The 25,481-nt window shown below is 47.5% G+C and overlaps 2 protein-coding genes, 1 long non-coding RNA gene and 1 other non-coding gene across 6 annotated transcripts in view; 2 read left to right on the top strand and 2 right to left on the bottom strand.

The window, feature by feature from the left end:
- Positions 1-1,988: 1,988 nt before the first annotated feature.
- On the bottom strand, positions 1,989-2,281 carry LOC145532331 (uncharacterized). The gene is made up of 2 exons (XR_014073164.1): positions 2,200-2,281; positions 1,989-2,107 (listed from the first exon to the last, which is right to left on the bottom strand). It is a non-coding gene; the product is annotated as an uncharacterized LOC145532331 (long non-coding RNA).
- A 2,430-nt stretch (positions 2,282-4,711) lies between these two features.
- TOMM34 (translocase of outer mitochondrial membrane 34) lies at positions 4,712-23,944 on the top strand. The gene is made up of 7 exons (XM_081557096.1): positions 4,712-4,963; positions 9,052-9,151; positions 10,276-10,428; positions 13,580-13,749; positions 16,570-16,717; positions 22,404-22,530; positions 22,909-23,944. The coding sequence occupies exons 1-7, from the start codon at positions 4,837-4,839 to the stop codon at positions 23,011-23,013; spliced, it is 930 nt and encodes a 309-aa protein (XP_081413222.1). The 5' UTR covers positions 4,712-4,836; the 3' UTR covers positions 23,014-23,944.
- PABPC1L (poly(A) binding protein cytoplasmic 1 like) overlaps positions 11,795-25,481 on the bottom strand; it is a 37,845-nt gene continuing 24,158 nt past the window's right edge. For 2 of the 3 annotated variants that reach the window (XR_014073161.1, XM_081557090.1), the window contains exon 15: positions 25,214-25,395. The gene's annotated coding sequence lies outside the window, so the exon portion shown is untranslated. Of the gene's footprint in view, positions 12,626-14,001; positions 14,301-21,315; positions 21,408-25,213; positions 25,396-25,481 lie in introns of those variants that run through there. The other variant, XR_014073162.1, reaches the window with a different exon arrangement.
- TRNAW-CCA (transfer RNA tryptophan (anticodon CCA)) lies at positions 20,773-20,844 on the top strand. The gene has a single exon. It is a non-coding gene; the product is annotated as a tRNA-Trp (tRNA).

Genomic DNA, 25,481 nt, shown 5'->3' with positions numbered 1-25,481 from the left:
GAGGCTTCTCTCGGGAGGAAATTTCAGTCAGGTCTCGAGATTTAGAGTCCTTGTCTCTCTGCGACACTTCGCCCAAGAAACTCTGTCTGAGACCCGAGAACTCATCTCTGCCTCGGGCCCTGCCCCCCTCGTTTCTCAGACACAGATACTGAGACTTCCTGCGAAGGACCGGCTTAATAAAAACTGTTAACTCTTAACCAGCCAAGTTTAGACTGTTGCTGGGAAGCGGTGCTGCAGGTATTCCTGGAGCTATTTGTGGTTTTCTGCCGTTCTTCGTGGTTGAATTCTTGTTCCAGGTGGACGTTGGAACGTGCATAACGTCTCCTTGGATGTCACAGAGCATCAGCCTGCAAACTGCCCCACCCTCTTAAGAGCCTTACCTTTAAGTCAGCTTGCGGACATAAAAATAGCCAATGTTTGTTAAGCTCTTGGGGCTTCTCAGGTGGCGCTAGTGGTCAAGACTCGGGTTACCGCTCTGGGTGAAGATCCTCTGGAGGAGCGAATGACAGCCCACTCCAGTAGTCCTGCCTGGAGAATCCCGTGACCAGGGGAGCCCGGCAAGCTACAATCCATACGGTCACAAAGAGCTGGACACAATCGATTTAGCACACATTAAGCTCTTACCATGTACTTGCCATTTTATATTATATCAGTTAATCCTTATATCAAGCCTGTAACTATCCCAGTCTTTTATTATTTTCCACTGCTTATCATGTTCTCGATACTCTACTAACTCAAAATGGTAACCCACTCCGGTAATCTTGCCTGGAGAATCCCATCGACAGGAGCCTGTCCATGGGGTCGCAAGAGTCCGACAAGACTTAGCGACTAAACTACTACTACTACTACTACTAACTCACTTAGTTTTAAAACTGTTTGTAGTAGGTAATATTACTCTCATAAGGCCAGAGAGGTGAGCTCACATAGCTAAAAGTGTAGGTTTGGGGATTTAAATCCAGATGGATAGAATTCCAGAGCCTGCACCACCAAACTGGACAACCACTTGGACCCTCTCGTTGGGCATGAGAGTCAAAGCTTCGGCTCCACTCAGAACTCCAGTTACAGCTATGGAAATTCATAAATCCTCAGTTGCTACCACCATCAATGAGTGTTAAAATGGAAGAATCCCAGTTTGCTTGTAGAGAAAGTTACTCAAAGCAGCCTCTGGTATGCCATCTACAAAACTTTTAACACCTGAGCAAACCACCTTTCAGGGTCACCAGGTATGGACCACCACATGTTAACAACAGAGTAATGGGGTCATTCTCCTGACACATGAGGAAAATATTTACTGAGAATCTACTAGGTGCTGGGCACAATTCTAAGCTATCACTTAATCTTCAAAACTGTATGATGTAGGAGTTACCCTCATAAGTCTGCTTCCTGGTGTCAGTCAGGGGCAGTCAGCATTTGGACGAGTCTCTGTCCAAAATGGCTCACTCACATGGCTGACAAGTTCCTGCGGGTTGTTGGCTGGGAGCCCACTAGGTGATCAGAGATTGGTGGGGGTGGGGCGGTGGGGGGGTGGACTCCACTTTTCTTGAGCCTCACAGAATAAAGGCCGAGTTCCAAAGTATATTTCTGGAAAGAGAAGGAAGGTGTCATGCCATTCTATGGCATAGAATTGGCAGGTACATAATGTCATTTCCACTGTTGAAGGGGCAACTGAAAGACACTCGTGAATTAAAGGTGAGTGGACATAAGATTCCATCTCTTGTTAGGGGGTTGACCAGGTTCCAGAAGAGCATGGAGAACTGGGAATATTGTTTCAGCCATTTGGGGAAAATACAACTTGCCACACGTGTACCTGTCTGGTATACTACTTGTCTGGTTTCACACCTAGTATATATTATTCCATTTCAAGCAGTTGAAGAAGAACCTAAATGGTGTCTTAAGGCATCATGCATTTGTTGGGCTACACTCCTTATGTCTGCAGGCCTGTGTGTGCCAAGCTTCAAGACCAAAGAAAGAGCCCAGAGTCAGCAATAGAGACATCAATGGTTTAATAGATGAAGGAGGTTACACATCTGAAGCAAGGTCCTGGAGTGACAGCCCACCATTTTCAGTGCATGGCAGACAGGACATAGTGGCAGTCTTTGCTCCCTGGCTGGGAAAGGAGAAATTATCAGTTACAGAAGAATTGATCTCAGATGGGCTCATTAGTTACCAAGGAAACAAGCAAAGGGGCTAGCCACTCACCACCCCTTTGGTAAGCTCTCATTAGCTGGGGCTTGGGACAGGTACATAGGAAGGTCAGTCATGTAAGTAGGATGTAGGTGAAGCAGGCTCTGTTTGAGCAGGGGATGTACAGAGAACAAGAGAACAGCCATTTGAGTGGCCCAACCGTATCACATTTCTAGTTTATTACTAAGAAGTCCAGGAGTCACTTGTAGAGTTGATTTACTGGCACAACAATGTCAATTTCATCATTCCCCCCTGGCCCAATTCAGCATGTTGGCTTTTCATACTTGTGCTTATTGACTCAGATGCAAAATGGCTGCCACAACTCCAGGTGTCATATCCTTAACCCAACAGAAAAACAGCAAAAAGGGCTATTTGAAGTCCTGTATCTCTTACCTGGGAAGGAAACCTTTCCCATAAGCACCCAGCACACATCCTTCTGTCTCATTGGCTAGATCAGGGTCACATGCTCACTCCTTGCCCAGTCATTGGTAAAAGAATGAGATTATTGTGATTGCTTTAGAGAAATCTTGATTCATTTTCTAGGCCCAGAGAATCTCAGGCAAAATTATGAAAGTAAAAACGGAGGTTGTTGAGTAGATAATCGTGTGTGTGTGTGTGTGTGTGTGTGTGTGTGTGTGTGTGTGTGTGTGTGTGTGTGTGTGTGTGTGTGTGTGTGTGTGTGTGTGTGTGTGTGTGTGTGTGTGTGAGTGAGTGATCTGGTTTCCCCTCCACACTAAGTGTTCCTTCTTTGCTTTTGTATTGGGCCTATGCTGGACTGAGGGGATTCAGATGAAAGAGCTACCCAGCCCTCAAAAAGTTTAAGGTCTGGTTGGGTTATGAGTTTACACAAATAATTACAGTTGACCCTTGAAGAGCATGGGTTTTAGCTGCATGGGTCCATGTGGATTTTTTAAAATAAATGTGTGCTACAGTATTACACAATTTGAGGTTGTCCGGATACCAGGATGCAGAACCTCAAAGAGGGGCAACTAAAGGTACACATGGATTCAGTTGTGCAGGAATTGATGTCCCTAACCATCAACGGTGTAACTAAATACCTGACGGCAGAGACTAGGTTTTTGTTGACAAAACTTTATAAGTGCATGTTGCATGCCAGATCTTATAGGGCCTGGGGAGAGAAAGGTAAGACCTACTCACTGCGGTTAAAGACCTCACAGTCTAAGAAACACTGTAAACTGATGTGAAATAAAATACATATTTTATGGCAAGACAAGAATTTTTTTTTTTTTTTGCTGTGCCACAGGGCATGTGGGAGTTTAGTTCCCAGACCAGGGATCAAACCTGCATCCTCTGTGTTGGAAGCACAGAGTCTTAACCACTGGACCACCAGGGAGGTCCCAGGAGAAGAAACACTTGAACATAAACGTTTTTCTCTGCCCTTTGGCCTCCTCTGCCCCTCTACTGTGCATTATGTATCTGTATTACGCATCAGCCAAACCTCCCCATTGGCAGAAATACCTGCTCAACCATAAAGAGCAACATTCTGCTAGCATCAAGAGAACTCCTTAAAAGATGACATTCCTTCTTGATCTTAAAAGGGATCACGATGACAGTTGCCTTCTGTCTCAAAAAACTTACATAACTGTGTCCTGACTTCTAATGTGTGGAACAGTTTTTAGACCTCAGATGCTGGTCCCAGATTACAATCCTCCAACTTGGCTCAAGTAAAATTTTCCACTTCTTTGTTAGATTGACTATTGATTAATTTTCATCAACTGACAATCACAGAATAAGAGCTAAATTAGGAATAAAACCTGGGAGCAATAGGAGCAGAGGAGGGAGATTATAGAGGAGATGATGTTTGAGTTGACTTTTGGCTCAGCAAGGATTAGGCAAGAGGAAAAAAGGTGTTTGGAAAAGAATCCCAGGAAGAAGAGAGCATAAGCAAAGGTTAGGAAGCAACGGAAACAGCATAGTGTGCACAAGTAGCAACAAGCGGCTTAAAAAAAAAATGGAGTAGTAAGTGGGACATAGAGTGAAGTCAGATGAGGCTGATGATAAGCTCGTTTCCCTCAGCGATTTACATCAACCTATCAGTGCATTCCTTTATAAAATCAGTATCTGTAGATAACTAGGTGCCAGTCTCCAGCCCAAGTGCCTTTGCACTTGCTAACCCTCTGTCTGAAACAGCATTCCCTACAATATTCTCAGGTCTCAGCTCAATTGTTAGTCTCTGGGAGATGCCTTCCCCATCCCTCTTACTTAAAAAGTCTCCACGTGGTCACCTTCTGTGGCATTACTGTTTTGTTTTCCTTAGAGCACTATCACATTAATGAAATTATCGTCTTCACGTGCACATGAGGTAACTGAATGTCAGGCCCCAGTAGAATGGAAACCCTAGGCGAGCAGTGACCTGTTAGAGTTTCACCTGCAGGGTTCTATCACGCCAAGATGCCCACCGCAGCTGCAAACTCCCAGCGCGCTGGTACCCAACCGAGCGTGCGTGGAGGGCGGGGCACTAGGCGTCTCGGGTCCGCGCAGGCCCCGCCCCTGCCCCGCCCCGCCCACTCTCGCCGGGTAGCCGGCCGGCACGGCTACTCGTAGCTTCCGCCCGGGCGGCGTTGCACCCGTCTTGGTGCCGCGACCTGTAACGCCTCCGCCCCCCCCGCAGTTTACCGGCCCAGCGCCAGGATGGCCCCCATACTCCCGGAGTCGGTGGAGGAGCTCCGCGCCGCCGGCAACCAGAGCTTTCGCAACGGCCAGTTCGCCGAGGCCGCCACATTCTACAGCCGCGCGCTGCGGATGCTGCAGGAAGAAGGTGCGACCCCGGCCCCCCGCCCCCCCGTTTCTCCGCCAGGCCTGCTTCCCCCTCTCGCCTCCCCCGACCCCAGCTACCCGGACCCCGCTCTGGCCCTCTCTGCCTGGGGCTTCCGTTTAGCTCGTGGCTGACCGGCCCACCGGGTCTTCCCAGCACTTGCCCATTCCTTCCCCCTCCCCCACCTTCGGCATTCTGCGAGAAACTTCCTTGGCCTTTCCGCTTTTATTATTATTGCAACGTGGCTTTATTACTGGCCCTTTTTTACTTAATGACATAACAGGAACACATTTTCGTATTAATAGAACTTTTATCACTTTTTATAGTGGTAAAAAACGACATCAAACTTAACCTCTTGTAACATTGCTGTGCAACAGATCTCTGGAACTTTCTCGTCTTGCAGCACGGAAACGCCGCAGCCACTAAACTCTGATTCCCTCTTCCGCCCGTGGTATCCACTTTTTTTTTTTTTCCTGTGTCAATGATTTTGATTACTCTAGGTATTTCAAATGAATGGAATAATACAATATTATTTTTTGTGACCGAATAATATCTTTGACATTTTAAACTGTGTTGTAGCACGTGACAGGCTTTCGTTCATTTTTAAGGTTGCCTGATATTCCATCGTGTAGATATACCACATTATCTTTATCCATTCATCCGTTAATGGACATTTGAATTGTTTTCACCTCTTGGCTATGATGAACATGAGTCTGCAAGAATCTCCCAAGATCCTGCTTTAATTTGTTTTGAATATATATCCAGAAGTGGGATTGCTGGATTAGATCATAATTGTATTTTTAATTTGCAGGAGAGGAGGGAGCCTCCCAACTGTGTTCCATGATAATTGTACCATTTTACATTCCCACCCACAGAGCACAATAATTCCAACTTCTCAGCATCCTTACCAACACATTTTATTTTTTCTTCTTTTGATAGTGACCATCCTGATAGATTGCTTGCTTTTTAACTGTCTTGTTGGACCCCATTCTAATATTCAAACGTCATTCTGATCCCTGAGGCAACTCTCATTTTCCTCAACTGTACACTCTTTAATTAACATTTGTTAAGCACCTGTATGTAATGAGTGTATAATAAGATGGAGAAGGTCCTTTCTGTCAAGGGCCATTCTTTCTTGTTAATGAGGAGGCCTCAGATGTGATCTTAATTCATTGACTGAGGGATTTTTGCAGAAACACTTGTGGCTGGTCGTTTGTTCTGTAAGTGATATTGATATTTTTGGTCAGTAATGTTTGGGTAACAAGAAACATGGGCTTCCTTGGTGGCTCAGATGGTAAAGAATCTGCAGTGCAGGAGACCGAGGTTCCATTCCTGAGAGAAGATCCCCGGAATAGGAAATGGCAACCCATTCCAGTATTCTTGCCTGGAAAATTCCATGGACAGAGGAGCCTGGTGGGCTACAGTCCATGGGTCGCAAAGAGTCAGACACAACTGAGCAGCTAACACTTTGGACTTTCAACAAGAGACATATTAGTACATCTCTGGTCAATAATGTGTTAAGCTAATGAATATTAAGCAAAAACTACGTGGAAATGATCTGGGCTGTGAAGACAAATGTGGTGGTGTGGTAGATTTGACTAGGGAGCTCCTTTATGAAGAAATGCATGGTCAAGGACAACTTTGAAGAAGTGACATTTGAGGTGATACCTGAATGGTTAGAAGAAGCCAGCTGCATGAAATTTTGAGTGCTGAGCGCTCCAGGTGAAGAATACTGTAATTAACAAAGGCCCCAGACAGCAGTACCATGGTGTGTTCCAGGACCCAGAGCATAGGGAGCCAATGGAGTTTACAACAGAGGAATAATGTGTTTTTACTAGTCCTCCCAGCCTCTGGCTCAGTTCAGCCAACTAAGCCCTCTGCCCAAGGCCTCTCTGAAGTGACTTATCCCAGAGCCTCAGTGGAATTCTTTTCTCTAGTCCCTCTTTCCCATTGCCTTCCTTCTCTCTCTCATTTCCTTGGCTATCATTTGTTGAGTACTTGCTAGACATGATAGATTTTCTCCCTTTTTTATATCTTCCCACTAACTTATGGGTAAGGTGCTTTATAGATGAGGGTTCCAGAAGACTTAAATCCCTTCTTCTGGGGTGACACACTGAAATCAGAGGCAGAATTTGAGCAGGGGTTTCTCCAATTCCCAAGTCCAAGTTTTTAATCATTTTGCTGGACTTCTTCCCAAATCCTCTCCTAATTCCAGTCAATTTTGTTTGAATTTTTGCAGTTTCAAGCCACTCTTTTGCCCCCCACCCATCTTTTTTTTTCCTAGAACTTTTCTCGGTAGGCCCACCTCCTCATCTCAACTTGGTAAAGTTGCTTTTTTTGGTGGTGGTTTTTGCATGCTACCCCAGCTGCCTGGAAAAACTTGGCTTTTTGTAGGGATTTATTCTAGGCCCCAAGAAGAGCCATGCTGATATCTATTCTCAGTTTAGCAGGGGACCAGAATTTGATTCTGATCCTGCTACTAATTTTCTAGGTAATTTATGGGCAAGTTCCTTGATTTCTCTGATCAATTTCCCTGATCTTGAAAGGAGAGCAGGGAGCAACCTAACACAGCGAACCTTCCAGCCAGTCTGTGAAATTATATCTTCAACTGATAGGTGAGCACGTGATCGGAGGGGATTGAATGACTTGCACAGGGTCACAGGCTGGATTTGGGGGTCTGATGTCCTTTCTGCCACACCACTGCTGTTTTCTGAGCAACCACACTCCTGTGACTTGAGATGGGTGGCAAGGTTTGAATACTTGTACTTGCTCCTCAAGGGCCAGGATGTCTTTTACTTATCTCTGTGCTGTCTCCCTCAGGGTCCGGCAACAAAAGGGAAAACAAGATAATTTTATTATGTTTGGTATTGAATGAAGCAGGTTTTGCATCAATGTAGTAACATGATAATTAGCGAAGAAGGCAAGCCGCAGAAGGAGAGGCAATATGATGCCACTTAGGAAAAGTTATTTAAAGGATATTGTGTCTTGTCTGTGAATACCTATATAATAAAGATGGACGAACATGAGAATGTGACATACCCACTTTAGGACCGTGGCAACTTCTGGGGACCTGGGGATGGGGCAGAGGGGAGAGAGTAGGGGTATTGAGTCATAGCAAAACCAAAAAGGTGAGAGGACTTCCCTAGTGGTCCAGTGGTTAAGCCTCCGTGCTTCCATTGCAGAGGGCGCAGGTTTGACCTGTGGTTGGTATGCAGCCAAGAATAAATGAACAAAACAATCCCCAAAAAGTGGGAAATAAATATTACTAGAACGTATGCTGAGTTTAGTGATGGATAGCAAGTATCTATTACCGTGTTGTCTATATATTTTACCATTTTCAAAGGAGAGCTTGTTTTCTGTTCTGGGCATGTGCCTGGGAATGGTATCACTGGGTCAACACTTGATAGTTTCCATGTTTTATTTTCATTATGGCCCCTGCTAGTGGTTAAAAAATTATTCTTGAAAGTGAAAATCATCATGGCTGCAATAAAGGACTTGAGCCTCTGAGATTCCTGAGGATAAAGATGGTCTTTAGGGAAACATCTATGATAATTCCCCTCCCCATGGGATGGCTTGAGCTCTTCCCCTGATTAAGCTCCCCATAGTCCTGCCAGACTCAGAGGTCTTTTCCCTGGCGAAGTCCTCTCTGATTTGACCAGGTAGAATTAGTCTTTTTTGCATCCCCACAACGCTTGTTCAGTCCATTTATCATAGCGTTTATCAGATTTTTGTCTCTTTTTTTTCTTTATTGAATTTACATGCTGCTTGTAATAAAATTAACATATACACACACCCCAAGTAGTTATATCATGGATGTCTTTGAGCTGTTTCATTTTGATCTCTGTCCTGGTACCAAGTTCATTGGAGGACTGAGTGGATGAGCAGATGCTTGGTCCGTGTGGACAGCAGGAAGCTTGGTGTTCTTGCTCCCTTGCCAGTCCATCGGACCAACATGCATGATGGGGTTACGGTCATCTCTGCTGCCCTTTACTAAAGCCCAGAGAGCTCAAGGTGTGGAATGCACCCCCGATGTCCCAAGGCGTCCGTCTCCCAGCCTGTTAATTGTGCATTTTCTGCTTCTACCGGGGCAGGTTCTTCAGACACAGAAAAAGAAAGCGTTCTCTACTCTAACCGAGCAGCCTGCCACTTGAAGGATGGAAACTGCGTCGACTGCATCAAGGACTGCACTTCGTGAGCGGGCAGGGCTGCCCCTGGGGTGCCGGGGGCTCGGGAGAGGAGACTGGGCTTCTCTGGCCCCACCAGTTACCTCTGATATTAGGAAGTGTCACTCAGGGTCAGCCGGTCACTGAAAATAGGAAGCTCTCCTTGGTCCTTGTGGCTCCTGCCTTGTGTCCTTGGAGCCTCATCTCTGCTGCTGAAAGGACTAGGGTGGACGGTTAGAGGAAGGCCTTTGGTCTTTGTGAGATGTAGCACCTGGGCATGACCTAGAGTTGCAGACTAGTGACTGGGCATGCTCAGGTTTTTTTCTGGGACGGATGTGGGTGAGAGAAGGGGGGAGGGAGAGAAAGAGGGACAGTGGTTAATAGATAGCCTCAAAAGGAGAAAATGGTATCCATCAATGACCAGGAATAGAGGATGTTAAACCATTTTTCATGCTTCTTCTTGAAGCCAGTCTGAGATTGCCTTCACGGTCATCACTGAACTAGCACTTGCATCTGATGTGTCCTCAGGAATCTGATATCCTAGGATGTTGCCTTAGCTTTGGGCCCTGTGGTGGGTGGGAAAGGAGGAGAGAGGTGAGCACGCTCATGGAGCCTTTGCTCAGTTGATTTGTACCAGGCCCTGTGCTAGGTCTCCTTTGTGGAGCACTCATGAGTGCCCTGTGGGGTAAGTTTGCCACCCTGCCCAGGCTGGCACTGGATTGTGGAGGATTGAGGCAGTCAAATGATGTGCCTGGGGTCTCATGGTTAGTGGCAGAGGTGGAATTCAGACACCACTCCATCTGATTCCAAAGCCTGTTTGTTACTCCCACTCAGCCACACTGTAGAAAACAGAGAAGCATGAAAGCTACGAGGCACTTATTCTCGATTTCCAGGGGATTGCAACTATGAAAACTGATGTGCGCGCACACGCATATTTCCCAGTAGTAGAGTTTTTCTGCCCTCCTTCCCTTCTCCACTTCAGTCTAAGTTGAAAAGTCCCTCTTTTGAGACTTGACAGTCTTCGCAGCATCTCTCGCTAGAAATGACCTCCCATGCACTGAATGCTGCTGATGACCCAGACCGGAAGGAGCTCTGGGGGGGTGGGGGAAGGGAGCCCTGGGGACTCAGTGACGTCTCTGCCTCCTGTCCTAGAGCGCTGGCCCTGGTTCCCTTCAGCATGAAGCCCCTGCTGCGGCGAGCATCGGCCTACGAGGCTCTGGAGAAGTACCCCCTGGCCTATGTGGACTACGTGACCGTGCTGCAGATGGATGACAGTGTGACGTCAGCCTTGGAAGGCAGCAGCAGGTGAGCCCGAGTCACTGCGGGCCATCTCTGTGGGACATCCTGTCCTGTCCTCTCTGATTGGCTGGAACCTTGGCTTTGGGCATCCTCTGGGGCGAACCCTGTGGTGTAGGCCAAGAAACTTCAAATGATCATGTGCAGAAGGTGTGGAAGGATGGTCTGTCGTATTTTAGCAGGTTTTTAAGGAGTCAGAATTACTGAGTTTGTGGGGGTTTTTTGTTATTGTTGTTTTGCCTAGATGCTCAGATGTATTCACACAGTAATACTTAGTTGAGCTCTGTCTAAGCCAGATTCAGTGGGAAATACCGAAATAAAAAAGAGATACAGACCCTGCTTGCTTCAGAGAGCTTCCTAGAGTGGGGAAAGGAAGACACAGTGCAAGCAGCTGTGACCCCAGGCTGTAAGGCTGTTGTTTGTAGATATGGTTCAGTGTATTATACTGTGACCCCTTCATGAGGCCCCTCAGGTGAAATTCTTTCTGATCTCTTAAGCAGTTGCCTTTAATCTCAGGATACCCTCGTTTGGGTAACTGATCACATTTCCCCTCTTTGCGTGGTATCTGTTCAGTGCATCGTTTCTGGCTTGACTTATTTTCTCTGTGCTTCCTCTCAGTCTCTATCATTCAACAAAATCTGCCCCTTCTGTGCCAGACTTTACACTCGGGCCCAGGCTGAGGAGGAGACAGACTTCTTCCCACCCTCGAAGAGCTCCCGGTCTCCTGGAGAACGGCAGTCAGTCACAGGCAAACTTCGGCAGTGTGATGAGGGCTGTGGTGGGAGGTACCTGGCAGCCAGCGGGGGGACCAGAGAGGGCTTTTCGGAGGAGGTGAGCTGAGACAGAAACGTGTAGCTGTCTGGTCTAGGGGCCAGCACGTGCACCGTGAGTGAGTCGAGGTGTGAGAGGAGTGGTGAGAAGCCCACCGCCCGTGGTGTGGCAGGTGAGGCCGCGTGAGGACGGGTGATGAGGCCCAGTCACACATGGCCTGGTGTCCAGGGACTTGGACTTAAACCAAACACAGTGAGGCTTCGTGAAAGGGTCTTCAGCAGGGGGGCATCCTGAGCAGATTTGAGAGAAAAGCTGACTGGCTGCCTGCCGTGTTGACCATGAAGGAGAAGAGAAGAGGAAGGGGGTGGGCAGTAATACAAAAGAGACGCTGGAAAGGGACCGATTCAGGGGACATTTAGGCAGTATTTCAGCAAGTTTTGGTGGTTGGAGGGTGGGGAGAAGGGAAGAACAGAAGAGGTGTCCAAGTGGCTGACACGCTGAGGTGGCGGTGACCGTGGGGCTGGAGACCAGAGATGCAAGTAGGCCGGCTGGATGATTACATGCGTTTGGAGCAAAGGAGAAAAATACAGGTTGAACGCAGAGATTTGAAGGTCACCAGCCTAGAGGCGACTTGAGGTTCTGGGAGAATAAAGGAGGACCACCGCGAGTGGGGGGAGCCAGAGAGCTTTGAGGAATCCCGACATTTGAGGGGCACAGAGAGGAACAGCAACCAGTGCAGCGGGAGGAAACTTAGAGCGTTTAGTGTCACAGAGGCAGGAGTGTTTCCAGAAGGATGAAGACGTCGTTCATATCAGGTGTTCCAATCACCTTAAGTACACTTAAGGGTTTCAGAATGAAGTCACTGGTGATTCTGATGGAGTCAATCCACTGGGGTCAGAAGCAGATGGCAGTGGATTAAAGGAATGTGGCTGTGAAGGGGCAGAGGGCTGTCTGGGAAGGAGGAGTTCAATGCTGGTAGCTGGAGTCGGTAGAGAGAAAGGATACAGGTGTGGAGAGGGTGGTGGCCGAGTGTGGCCCGAGAGAGGCAGGGAGCAGTGGATCCCGAGTGCAGGAGGAGGGCTTGGCCTTGTCACCTCTTCTGTGGCGATAGAGAAGTAGGAAGTATGCCCAGGCAGGGAGGTTTGTGTTCAGGGTGTGAGGAAGTCCAAGGAGGAGGGTTAAGGAGCAGGATGGAGGAGGGTAGAGGTTTGACGTAGCTGGGCCGATCAGGAAAACAGCTCTGGGGGCTGAGCCAGAGACTGTGAGTTTGTAGTGATATTAGTCTGTGAGCACTTCCTTCTAGTAACACAGGAACGTGGTTGTAGGATCAGAAGTTACACTGGCTTCATCTGCTCACTCAGTACACACCTCTAGGTCCCGCTGGGTGCCAGGTGCTGTGCTGCATGCTGGAGATCAACCAGCATGTTCCCTGAGCCTAGAAGAGGAATGGGGAGTGGAGGGGTTTGTCCCAGGGTGGGGTGGGGAGGGCAAAGACTTGAACATGAGGATCCAGAGAGGCGTGTGGCACATGGTAAGAATGGAGGGGTCTCGGGCCCTGCCAGCCTAATGCAGTGGGAACCACTGAAAGGTTTTAAAATTGGAGAATGACATAGGAGTTGCATTTTAAAATCTCTGAGCGTTAATCAGATGTCAGGTGTTTGCATGGCCTTGTAAATAGATACATCGTTGTTGTTGTTTTGTCGCTAAGTCATGTCCAACTCTTTTGCAACCCCATGGACTGTAGCCCTCCAGGCTCCTCTGTCCCTGGGATTTCCCAGGCAAGGGTACTGGAGTGGGTTGCCATTTCCTTCACCAAGGGATCTTCCCAACCCAGGGGTCCAACCCATGTCTTCTGCATTGGCAGGTGGACTCTTTACCACTGAGCCACCGGGGAATCTCAGATAGATTAAGAAAACATAAAATGTGGGAGGGAGGCTCAAGAGGGAGGGGACATACGTACACTGTGGCTGTTCATGTTGATATATGACAAATCAAACCAATATTGTAAAGCAAGCCAATCAATTAAAAGTAAATATGATTTCTTAAAAAAGAAAACATAAAACATGAGGTCCGTTCTTGGGGACATGCGTGGTTCCTTGGGGGTAAGGTTTAATTACCTTAACAAGCACCAGATCCCTCTCTTTGAAGTTAACAGTGTGAAAGCAAGGGCCAGGCAGGGAGGGAGTGTCATGGTGGCTGACCTGAAATGACCCTTATGGGTGGCAGGCTCCTGTTCCTTTCCTACTGCAAGTCAGAAGGGTACAAAGTGATGGTTCAAACCAGGGGAAGATGATAACTGACTCTCGTACACCTCCTTTGGGCTTATGAGAGAAAGAATACCTTCTTGACCCAGCTGGAAACCTTTCTGTCATCCTGCCTGCCTTTCCAGAATGACCAGAACTCTCATGGACTCCTTTGGGCCCGAGTGGCGCCTGAAGCTGCCCTCTATTCCCTTGGTGCCTGTTTCATCTCAGAAGAGGTGGGAGTGTCTGCCTTTGGAAAACCACAAAGAGACACCTAAGAGCAAATCCAAAGAAACCACAAGCGCGAAGAGCAGAGGTAAGCTGTGACCTCCCACCTAGAGGGAGCTGCCATCTCCCCAGAGCCACGTTCTTTAGAGTAATCCTGTAAAAACTGGCCTCCTTTAAGATGAGTTATTTTTAAAGTTCTATAAACAAAGTAAAAAAACAAGAAGCCGTAACCCCTTAGGGTCTGTCTCCTCAGCCCTGCACTGGGCAGTGAGAAAGCCAACCCCACAGGTGTAAGGATAAGGTGATGGGAGGCACAATGAACTCCCAGCCTGGCACCCACTTATCTGTTAGTTCCCTTCTCATTCCTTTGGCAGCATTTGGGATGTATCATTTAGGATGTTTTGGGTTGCAGAAAACTCCATGTGGTAAGAATAATAAAAAGAGCGTATTGGCTCATATAACAAAAAGGGCCTTCAGGCAAGGCTTGCTCCAGCAGCTCACTGCAGCATGAGACTCCATTTCTCTATCCTCCTCTCAACTCTTTTCTCTGGGATGTGTCAGCTTTGTCTTCAGGCAGTCTTCCTTCCTGAGTAGTGCAATAGCGGTAGCAGTTCTGTGCCTCACATCTGCATGCCGTGCCTCATGACCAGGAGGGAGAGAAAGAGTTGTTTATGTGATAGCTCCCTAAGAAAGAGAGAGTTTCTTTCCCCTAAAATCCCTGGCTTATCTTTTCTTAATACAGTCTAGCCTATAAACAAAGTCCATCCCCTTAACTAGTCCCTATGACCAGGGCCTGAGATTTTCTGACAAGCTCAGCCTGACACCATCTGCTCAATCTCCATAGCCAGAGGAGCACATACACTTTTGAGTCCCTGGAAGGGAATGAACAGGGAGAGGGAGATCAAGGCCAGGTAGCCCCAAACAGGAGACCTTAGCTCTATGAGACAGAGAGGACCTTCCCTGGGCAGGGGCGACTGGAAACTTACAAGGCTCCGGGGGAGTTCTCCCAGCCCAGTGGGCCGGGTACTGAGGACGGGAGGCTCAGGGCGGCAGGGCTGCAGCCTGGCCTCGGGTGCAGGACGGGGTTCTCCCCTTCCCAGCAGGAAACCTATCTGGCCATGGGCGGCATTCACTCCCTAGAAGGAGAACATGAGCCGCTAATGAACTTGACAGCTTCAGTGCACCTCCTGTTTATTTCACTGTTTTGAAGTCACAGCCATGTGTGGCCTGGAGAGGCCCTCTCAGAAAGGTCCCAGCCCAGTGAGAGACTGAGACACATACAGAGCAATTTACAGGAGGGAGAACGGGTGCTTTAGAGTCTCTAATGTTTGAGGAATTTAAATCGGGAGCTGATGTCAGGGCGCTGGGGGAAGTTGGGGAAAGTCTCATGGAGGTGACAGGTTGAGCTAGACCTTAAAAAGGGAGTTCTTCAGGCGAGAAGGGAAGGGAGTTTTCAGCTCAGACAGTGGAAGGAGTTAGAGAATGGGGTTGGGGGGGTGGGTATCACACGGTGCAGCGCAGGGTGCCTTGCAGAGTCAAGGTGAAGCTGAGGTGACGCTGTGTACATTGCAACCCACTGGCTCTGCTTCTAGAAAACCTCATGCATGTGCCCACAAAGAGACGGGTACAAGGTGTTCAGAGCAAGAAGCTGGCAAGAGCAAAAAGCAAAGGAACCCGAGTTCCTATAAACAGAACAGATAAAAACAGTTGCATTGCAGCAGTAAGAGTAAGAATGAAGCAGCTACAGGTGTGAAAATCCCAGGAATGTAATTCTGAGGGGAAAGAGAATATAGGTCACAGTAGAATACATAGAATTATGTATTCCTAAAGTAAACAGTAAATAGTTTATAGATACTATCATACATAGTTAAAGTAACCAAAAGGGCGGGGAGGGGGGGTCACACTGTTGTATGGCAGAAACCAACCAACATTGTAAAACAATTATCCTCCAATTAAAAGTTTTTAAAAGAGCAAGGTGGGGGGCACAGAATTGAGGAAAATGGTTTCCTCCAGGGGTGGATTGACCGGGGGGGGGAAAGGCTCATAGGACTTCAAAGGTCTTAGTAAACATTCTGTTTCTTAAGGTGAGGGATGAGTTCAAGGGTGTTGGTTGTATTCCTAAAGCCCTACCCTTGTCGTAAATATTCAGTATTTTATGAAGAAAGTTTTTAAAAATTGACAAAGCAGGTGACACGGGAGCTGAGGCTGGAATAATTCATCAGGGCCGTGCAGTGAAGTGAAGCCCCAGGGCCCCATGGAGCAATTTGGATCTCGCCTTGTTCTCATTGTATCTCCTGGAGGCTGGGGCAGAGCTCAGGTGTCGGGGTGGGGAGAACACCCCCAGACTCAGACCAGAACAGCTGAGGAGGCGGGGCTCCTCTGTCCTTGTCTGGAAGCCCAAGAGCTCCATTCTTCTCTTTTGTTTAACCAGATGCTTGTTTATGTAAATACTTCCTCACTTACTCTCCTGCTTGAAGTTTCTGCAGTGCTCTGCACTTCCTCCTGTTTTCTCCCATTTCATCCTGACAGTAGCCGAGGGTGGAGTAGGTATTGCCCGACACATGTTGGTGAGCAAATTGAGGTCCAGAAGCATTAGGTCCCACAAGATTTACAGCTCCTGAGCGGCAGTGCCACAACCTGGGTTACTTTTTACTGTGTGTATATCACTGTGTGTGTAGAAGTGTATCTACATCAGGAGCCCCCAATCTCTTCTGAATGAAAAACTGTGTTTTTCCCAGAAGCCATCGCTTGGGGGAACTCCTGACTCAGGAAGGGTGCTTTGCACAGTGCAGGAGACCTCGGGGGACAGCGCTGTAGACGGCTTAGAAGAGGCACTGCCCAAGAGAGCTCCTCAGGCTGAGCTGGGCACCCGCTCCATGGTTTTTTCCTCTTCTGAATTTGTATCTAGTGCCTTCTGCTGGGGATGTGGAGAGAGCCAGAGCTCTGAAGGAGGAAGGCAATGAGCTTGTAAAGAAGGGGAACCATAAGCAAGCGATTGAGAAGTACAGTGAGAGCCTCTGGTTTAGTAACTTGGAATCCGCCACGTACAGCAACAGGTACCTCTCACACGGCTGGCCTGGGGCATTTCAGGACACCGGACATTCTCCCGCATTCTTCTCTCGAACTGTGATGGGCTCTGCGTCCTGGCATTTAGTCAGTACAGGCAGATCTCGGAGCTATCTCAGGGTCAGCTCCAGACCACCACAGTAAAGCGAATATCAGGAGAAAGGGAGTCACACAAGTTTTGGGGTTTCCCCGTGCATAGAAAAGTTGTGTTTACACTCTACTGTAGTCTGTTAAATGTGCAATAGCATCATGTCTAAAAAAACAACATACATACCTTAATTTAAAAATACTTAATGGCTACAAATTGCCAACTGCCAGTCATCATCATAACATCAAAAATCACAGATCACTGTAACTACTGTACTAATAATGAAATAGTTTGAAATATTGTGAGAATGACCAAAATGTGAAACCAGGTACAAAGTGAGCAAATGCTGCTGGAAAAATGGCACCCATAGATAGACTTGCTCGATGTAGGGTTGCCACAAATCTTCAGTTTTGGTGTCTTCAAAGTATCTGTGAAGCACAGTAAAATGAGGTATGCCTGTATGTTACATCTCAGAATGTGTGTTCACACTCCCTTTGGTCACTATGAGCTGGGCATTGCCAGTGGCATTCACTCTCTTAAATGGGTAGAAACTGGAGTTTCCCACAGGGAGCCTGGGCTTTGTTTCAGCCCATTCCAGAATTTTCATTCACCAAATAAGCATAGGATGTAAGTAAAAGCTCTGGGCTTGCTGTGCAAACATGACCCCAACACAAGTCTCAAAGCCTCTGCCCCTTCTCTGACTCTCACCCCATGGCTTCTCTAAGACCCTCTGATTAGAAATTCTGCCAGTCTGTGTGTGAGCACCAGGGTAGAACCCAGGGAATTACCTGACCTGAGCAAGAGAGAGGGTCTAGTTGAGCCTGAGGTGTTGGACTTGTGGGGCTGTAGAAAGGCCTGCACCCTGAGCTGTCGCCAGTGGTCAGTGAGCCTTTCCACCAGCAGTGAGGGCCTAGGGGCCAGGGCAGGATCCCTTCATCCTGTGTGAGTACCTCTTCTGCAGCAGCCCACAAAGGTTTTGGTGGTAGGTGCTCTTCCTGTCTTAATGTCAAGAACACCATGGCTCAGAGATGGAAGGGCTTTGCCTCAGCTCACCCAGCCAGTAAATGGCTGAGATAGAATTGGAACCTGGCTCCAGTGAGATCTGTTAGTTTTACTGTCAGAGGCTTAAAACATTCAGCAAGAGACCAGATCTGCTCTCAACATTTCCAATAAAACATTAATAAATCTTGTGAGTCTGTTTTCCCTTCCCAGCCAACATACTCACATTACTCTTAAGTTCATTAAGAGATCTCGGATCTCCTATAGGCTCACTGCTCCTTATCCAGAACTTTTGGGATAAAATGTGTTTCAGATTTTAGAAAGGGATGACAGTATATGTATATCATATAGTATAATGAGTTGTTTGACACTCCAGCAGTGTCTGGGCAGCTTGCTGAAGTTAATCATTAGCATTTCTGCCGTGAAACGTGGAAATTCCACAATCACACAGAATAATATCGAGAAGGACGAAGCAGCCTCATGTCAGTTGAGGTCATTTTTTTTGCCACATGATTTAAAAAAGGAACCTTTAGTTTCACAGCATGGATTTTGGCATTTTGGACCTGTGGTTTTATTGGCTGATTGGACCCGAGGGTGCCTCAACCAGGTGCACTTGGGATCAAGGACTGCAGCCCATTTGTCCATGTTTGTGCAGGAGCATCTTCTAACTCCTCTCTGTGGGCTCTGTCCTTGCTTACCTCATGTTGCTAGAGATTTCTGTTAACCCATTTTCCTGGATTTTTACCACATTCAGGACAATATTTTGTTTAAATACGGGTTTTCGTGCAAATGTGTCCATGCCACACCATTTTAACTACTGTTGCTTTGTAATATATCTTGTAGGGCTGATCTCTTCATTATTCTTCTTAACCCAAGCATTGCTGACTATTTTGCCAGCTTTGATCTTCTAGCTCAGCCTTGGGCTCACTGATAAATTTCAATCCATTGAGCTTTTGGTTGTAATTACATTGATTTTATAAATTTAATTTAGAAGACTGAAAACCTGTTACAAAACTGAATTTTCTATCCACGTGGTTGAATATACCACATTCCAGATGCCATTTTAATGCACCACTTCGTGCATATGCATCTGTATGGTGCATCAACTTAGGCTTCAGTTCTCTCTGTTCATTGACATCTGAGTAGGTATCACCATCAGGTACTTGGCACCTATAGTTTGCCAGGTCCTTAATGGACCTCCAGAAGAGTCTCATTGAGTACTCACAGCAATTCTTCAGGTTAGGTCATGGTCCCATTTTACCTAAGAAAACAGGCTGAAGAGGAAAGTTTGGGTTCCTTTTCACTCATTCATCTTGTCCCGCAGACTCCTACTTTGTAATGAAAACCCTTCTCATTGGATACAGAATATTCAGTTTACCAAAAGCCACGGGTGATTATTTTATAGGCCAAAGTTATGCATTTTTAACACCTTAAATATGATCTTTGGTGCTCATATGGAATCATTTTCATTATAACAGTTACATTCAGAAGTCACCAAATAGTACCTAATGCTTACACTGTGCTGCTTCTACTTCCCAGAAACTTGGCTTATTCTTTAAATTGCTAGAGTCCATTGGGAGAACACTTCAGTTTCCTTAGAATTCTTGTGTGTTCAAATTAAGAGCAGGGCCTGCTGTTCTAAAACTTAATGGCCTACAATAGCCATTTTGTTTTGCTCATGGTTTGTGAACCAGGAGTTCAGGAAGGGCAGTTCTTCGACTCAGGGTCTCATTCAAGGTCAACAAGAGGGGTGCTAGGACTGGAGTCATTTAAAGGCTTCTCCTAGGCTTCCCTGGTGGCTCAGACAGTAAAGAATCTGCCTGCAATGCAGGAAATGTGGGTTCGATCCCTGGCTTGAGAAGATCCCCTGGAGGAGGGCATGGCAACCGATTCCAGTATTCTTGCCTGGAGAATTCCCATGGCAGAGGAGACCGGTGGGCTACAGTCCATGGGGTCTCAAAGAGTCGGACACAACTGAGCGACTAAACACAGCACAAAGGTTTCTCCTCCATATGTGGCACCAGGCTTGGGATGACTGACATGGCTGGGAATGGAACTGATAGAGCAAGCTAGAGCCTTTTTTCTCCTCTCCTGGCAGTCTGTTCACTTGTGCCAGCTTGAGCTTCCTCAACAGAATGGTGGCCTCTGGGTAGTTGGCTTCTCACAGGGGCAGCTCAAGGCTCCAAGAGCAAGTGTTCCCAGGATGCAGGCAGGCGCTCCAGACCTCTGAGGCCTAGCCTTGGGACTCGCACTGTGTCCTTTCTTCTGTGCTCCGCTGGTCAGAGCAGTCACAACCTGCCTAAATTCAAGAAGAAACTGTTGATACATAGGACCCTTCTGTGGGAAGAATGCCACAGAATTTGTGCTGCTTTTATTTAGTTTTTACTTACTTTTTATTTGTTGGGCTGCACCAGGTCCTAGCTGTGGCATGTGAGATCTAGTTCCCTGATCAAGGACTGAACCCTGGTCCCCTGCATTGGAAATGTGGTATCCTAGCCACTGGATCACCAGGGAAATCCCTGTGTCTGCTTTAAAATTGATACAAGGAGAAGCTTTTTCTAAGTTAATTTATAAGTTCCATGCAATCTTAACAAAAATACTAGAATTTTTTTTTTTTACATTCTTGGTAATAATTCCATGAGGAAAAAAATAATAACATCAGAGAATCTAGTATATGATAAATTGTGGGGAAAAGGAGGAATTATCCAGTAAATGGTGTTGGATTGGCTGGAAAGAATTAAACTTGAACCTCCATCCTCACTCCTTCTTTTAAAATAAAATCTAAATGGATCAGTTTCAAATGGAAGTAATAAAATCATTAAGTTCTAAAACAATATGTGGGTTAATTATCTTGCAGTGGGGAAGGTATTATATGGGGTGATGGTGGAGGGGGACCCACAGAAGTCATTAAATAAGTTGGATAAGTTTTATTTCATAAGATGGCTCGGTTTGGGGGCTTCCCTGGTGGTCCAGTGGTAGGACTCCCTGCTCCCAATGCAGGGGGCCTAGGTTCAATTCCTAGTTAGGGAACTGGATTCTGTGTGCCACAGCTGGGACCCAGCACAGCCAAAATAAAAATAAAATTTAAAAAGTAGTCAGCTTTACCTGTATTTAAAGCAACTACATTAAAACATACACTCTTTTCTTCCATATTGGCAGAAGTTAAAGGCTGAGCCCCAGGGTTGGTACAGTTGCAGGAAAATGGGTTCTGTTAGTAACTGTTCTTATATACAATTGACCCTTGAAAAAGTCGGCTGTCAGGAGCATTGACCCTCCTTGCAGTCAAAAAATCTCTATATATTTACAGTCAACCTATCATACCTGCAATTCTGCTGCATTCAGAGAGTCAACCAAATGCAGATGATGTAATACTGCAGTATTTGTTACTGAAAAAAAATTCTGCACATAAGTAGACCTGCACTGTTCAAACCTGTGTTGCTAAGGTCAATTGCTTTATTTGGGAAGCATTTTGGTAATAGTCAAAATTTCAAATGCACGTACCTTTTGATGCAGCAGTCCCTCCTAAGATTGATGTACAAGGATGTTCATAGCAGCATCATTTATTATTAACTGGAAATAGTGAAATATGTCTCCTGTAAGGAGTTAATAAATTAGGATACAGACAAGTGAATATTACATAGCCACTGAAAACAGTGTTTCATTTTTAGTCACTGGGAAAGAGGACTAAAATTGAATAAGAAAGATACACATACGTACTTCTCCCCCACTGATGCAGAATGTGAGAATGATGCAAAATATAAGTTGGAAGAATTGTATATCTATCAAACACCCATATACTTCCCAATTAAATTTATAAAGTTATAGAAACAACTATAACTTCAGTTAAAAACAGTATTGTGTAACACTGTTACACAACTATCACAACAGTTTGGTTGGTCACTATAGCCATCTATTGATCCATCTTCTTTACATTTCACCCCTAACATGTCAGTGTGCATATAATTAATTAGAGCCTAGTATTTTTTTTTTTTATATGCATGCTAGTTAGTTAGAGCCTAGTATTTATGTGGCTTTCCTGGTGGCTCAGATGGTAAAGAATCTGCCTGCAATGCAGAAGACCCAGGTTCAGTCCTTGGGTTGGGAAGATCCTCTGGAGAAGGGAATGGCAACCCACCCCAGTGTTCTTGCCTGGAAAATTCCATGGACAGAGGAGCCTGGCAGGTTATATAGTCCATGGGGTCGCAAAAAGTCGGACACAGTTGAGCAACTAACACTTTCATTTATGTGTTTTTTTCTTAAGGTAGATAATTTTTTGTCAAGGGGAAGGTTTCCAGAAGCCTTTTCTTGCTTGAAAGAGTTAAGTGTGGGAGCATGAGGCGGACGATAGCTCTGAACACAATCAGGATCTCAAGTCGTTCAAACCCAGATCAAGTTCTGGGTCTGCGCATCAGTAGTGATGGAAGCCTGGGGAGTAGCTTCACCCCTCTGAACCGCTCTCCTCTGTAAAAGGGGGCTGGGTGGCTGTGAGGACTGAGGAAGGTGTAAAGCACCCAGCACAAAGTGTTCAGGGTGCTCCTCAGAGTTAGTGGCCCCGAGGGAGCAGTTGACAGCCCAGTCTTTCCCCGCAGGGCGCTCTGCCATCTGGAGTTAAAGCAGTATCAGGAGGCGGTGAAGGACTGCACAGAAGCCCTCAGGCTGGACGGAAAGAACGTGAAGGCGTTCTACCGCCGGGCTCAAGCCTACAAGGCTCTCAAGGTAAAGAGATCCTGTCCAGAGGCACCAAAGAGCCACAACCAATCGTGCCCTTGGTGGCACTTCCAGAGCATGGTCCAGGTGAGGGGGGGCCTGCCACGTCCCTCCTCGTCCAGGGGCCCCAGGTGCTCCTGACAAGGCTCCAGCCTGGGGTGCAGAAATCCAGCTCAGCTGTGGTCCACACCCGCGCCTGGTCTCCCAGGGCCCAGGCTGTGTCCCTGCAGCCTCTCTGTCCTCTCAGGACTGCAGGTCCCCGCAGCCTCTCTGTCCTCTCAGGACTGCAAGTCCCCGCAGCCTCTCTGTCCTCTCAGGACTACAGGTCCCCACAGCCTGTCTCTCCTCTCAGGACTGCAGGTCCTCACAGCCTGTCTCTCCTCTCAGGACTTCAGATCCAGCTTTGCAGACATCGACAGCCTCCTGCAGATAGAGCCTAGGAACGGCCCTGCGCGGAAGTTGCGGCAGGAGGTTAACCGGAGCTTAAACTAAAATCGCAGAAGGGCAGCAGGACACCGTCTGCCTGAGCACCTTCTGTGCCTGCTCCCAGGACCTGGTGGTCCCCAGAGTGGGCTCCAGAGCCCCCTCCTCTGCCCCTCAGAGACATGATGGCCTCCCACCCCTCAGGAGGCTCTGCCTGTTCACATTAAGCTCAGTGTAGTCAGACACCAGACATTTTGTTGGAAAAGTCTCCTGCTGTTCTGCACTCCCGTGTGCTATGGACAGCGAGCAGGTCACACCAACGGGTCCTCGCCCCCAGGGTGCTCAGCCTGGTGTCTGCCCAGCATGCTCCAGATCCAGTGCTGCCCTTCCAGTGTCACCAGGTCCTCTCACCCCGGTCCATCTGAGCGCTCAGAAAGCTGACAGTCCCATGGGACACAGGCCGGTGGGGGGAGGAGGACTGGAAAACCCTGGCCCACCTACACCCACGGCAGCCAGTTGAGCTGGTTCTCCAAGGCTGCTGCCCCCTTCCCTGTCCTGGGCACAGCACTCTGTGTTCTGAGCCCCAGTGCCTTTTGGCCGAGCCTCCTATGACAGGGATGCAGAACCTGTCCCTTGGCCGGCGTTTGTCTGTGGCTCTGTGCTGCTGTTGCCCACATAAAGATACCTAAGTTCTTTCAAGAGCCCAGAGATGTGGCTGCTGCTCCTGAAGGTGGGATGGGGAGAAACCTTGAAGTCCATGTCCTTCCTTTCCCGGCAGGGACTTGCCTTTTGACTCCCACAGTGCCCCCACTAGGCTTCTTCGTTCTTTGTAATATGTTGAAGTTAATTTGAACTGAACAGACTGACTTTTGTTGCGCGAGTTTAAGCTACTGCATTAACGTCATCTCCATGAAAGTCTGTTGTACTTTCATTTATGGTTCTTCAGCTTTGGTTCACTTTGGAACTTTGCAATAATAAAAAACTGGTTATGGAGCATTCATCCTTTCTTTGATCAAATTTACTGGGATGTGTCCACATGGGCCAGGCCCTACTCATAGTGCTGGGGAAACAGCAGTGAATGAACTGACAGGGTCCCTGTGCTCAGAAAGCTGACAGTCCCATCGGACACACAATGAGTGAAACCGCAGCAGCTTTAGTGTTGTAAATGAGCGGTCACATTTTCCCCTCCAACTAGGGAGATTTGACCCTGTGGAGAAAAAGGGGTCCCTGAGGAAGTCAAGTTTGAATTGAGTTCTAACATGGGGGTGGGGAGGGGTCAGTGGGTGAAAAGGGGAGGGAAAAGCCACCCAGGCATTCGAAAGGCATCGGTGAAGGCCTTGGCTGGGAGGACAGGCCAGCAGTGCCTCTCAGCCTCACAAAATGTCATGTCGGTGAGGCTGTGAGCGCCTGAGAATCAGCCTGAACAAAGGGCTCCCCTCCACCACCTGTCTTCCTGGGCTTGTTTTCTTATCTTCAGTTAAATCGTCATCTTAATGGAGACATTTTGACTCCATAAAGCCGAGCAGACAGGGTCTTTATTGCCTGTTCCCCCGTCATGCTCAGTGCTGGGCAATACTCAGCTCTTAGCAGGAGGGTTCTATCCTCTCCAAGGGTAGAGTCTCTGAACAACCATTCTTCCAGGCTGAAGCAGATTTGAGTCATGGCAACTCTGGGCCTAGCCCAGGGACCATTTCAAATCGGGCAGCTGCACCCCCCTTTTCTCCCTGCCTCTTAAGCAGGCCTGACTCTTCCCCTAATTTTAGGCAGGCTCAGTGGTAACATCTAGTTGCAACTGACTTTCCCTTCTCGAGGTCCTCATATAATGCAAGTATCTTGATTTACTCATGAAAACATTGGAGGTAGAGCAGCATAAATCAACAACCTGGGAGGGTATCCTGAGGCCTTTCCACAGGAGTGGAGTTGCCATACAACCCCTTAACCAACAAGCCCAGAGCAAAGAAGCAGTTGGTGCTTCCAGAGTGTTCCACCCTGCAGGCTGCTCAAGCCAGGCGTCCAGAACCCCCATGCACGTCCCACGTGTGGCGCTTCAGTGCCGTGTGATGACTGTTTAGCACCCCAGTGCACTGTCGGCAGGTGCCCCCGCGCAGTCCCTGGCAGCTCTGCTCTGTCAGGCACACGGTTGGCAGGCCCTCTGTGTATTTTACCACACGTCTAGGCTCCTGTTCCTTACAGCCAAAGCCCGCACCAACCAAGGCTACCCTCTGCCCTGCCCACCTCCCTCTGACACAAGGCCTCCTGAGAGGCAAGGTGGAATTTGCAGCACTTTTAATACATAAAGCAACAGGTAAGAGGTTGGCCGGGTGACCAGCCTTCACTCCACAAAAAGCTCAGGTACAGATACACCCCAGTCGGGAAGTCAGGGCTCACAGGGCCTTAGAGACAAGAGCAGGAAATGCTGTTCCTCAGCCACGGGAGTGAGGATTCCATTTTCTGGGGATGAAAAGATAGATGTTTCTAAAACAAGCACGGCAGTCTTTAAGGATGCAGACTAGCCCAAGCACCACCAGGCAGGGGAA

The sequence above is a fragment of the Giraffa tippelskirchi genome, chromosome 13, assembly GCF_054371585.1.
Source record: "Giraffa tippelskirchi isolate mGirTip1 chromosome 13, T2T-mGirTip1v1.2.pri, whole genome shotgun sequence".
NCBI classification, from domain to species: Eukaryota; Metazoa; Chordata; class Mammalia; order Artiodactyla; family Giraffidae; genus Giraffa; species Giraffa tippelskirchi.
The sequence above is the reverse complement of the archived record's forward strand: the minus strand, read 5'-3'. Positions and strand labels throughout refer to the sequence as shown.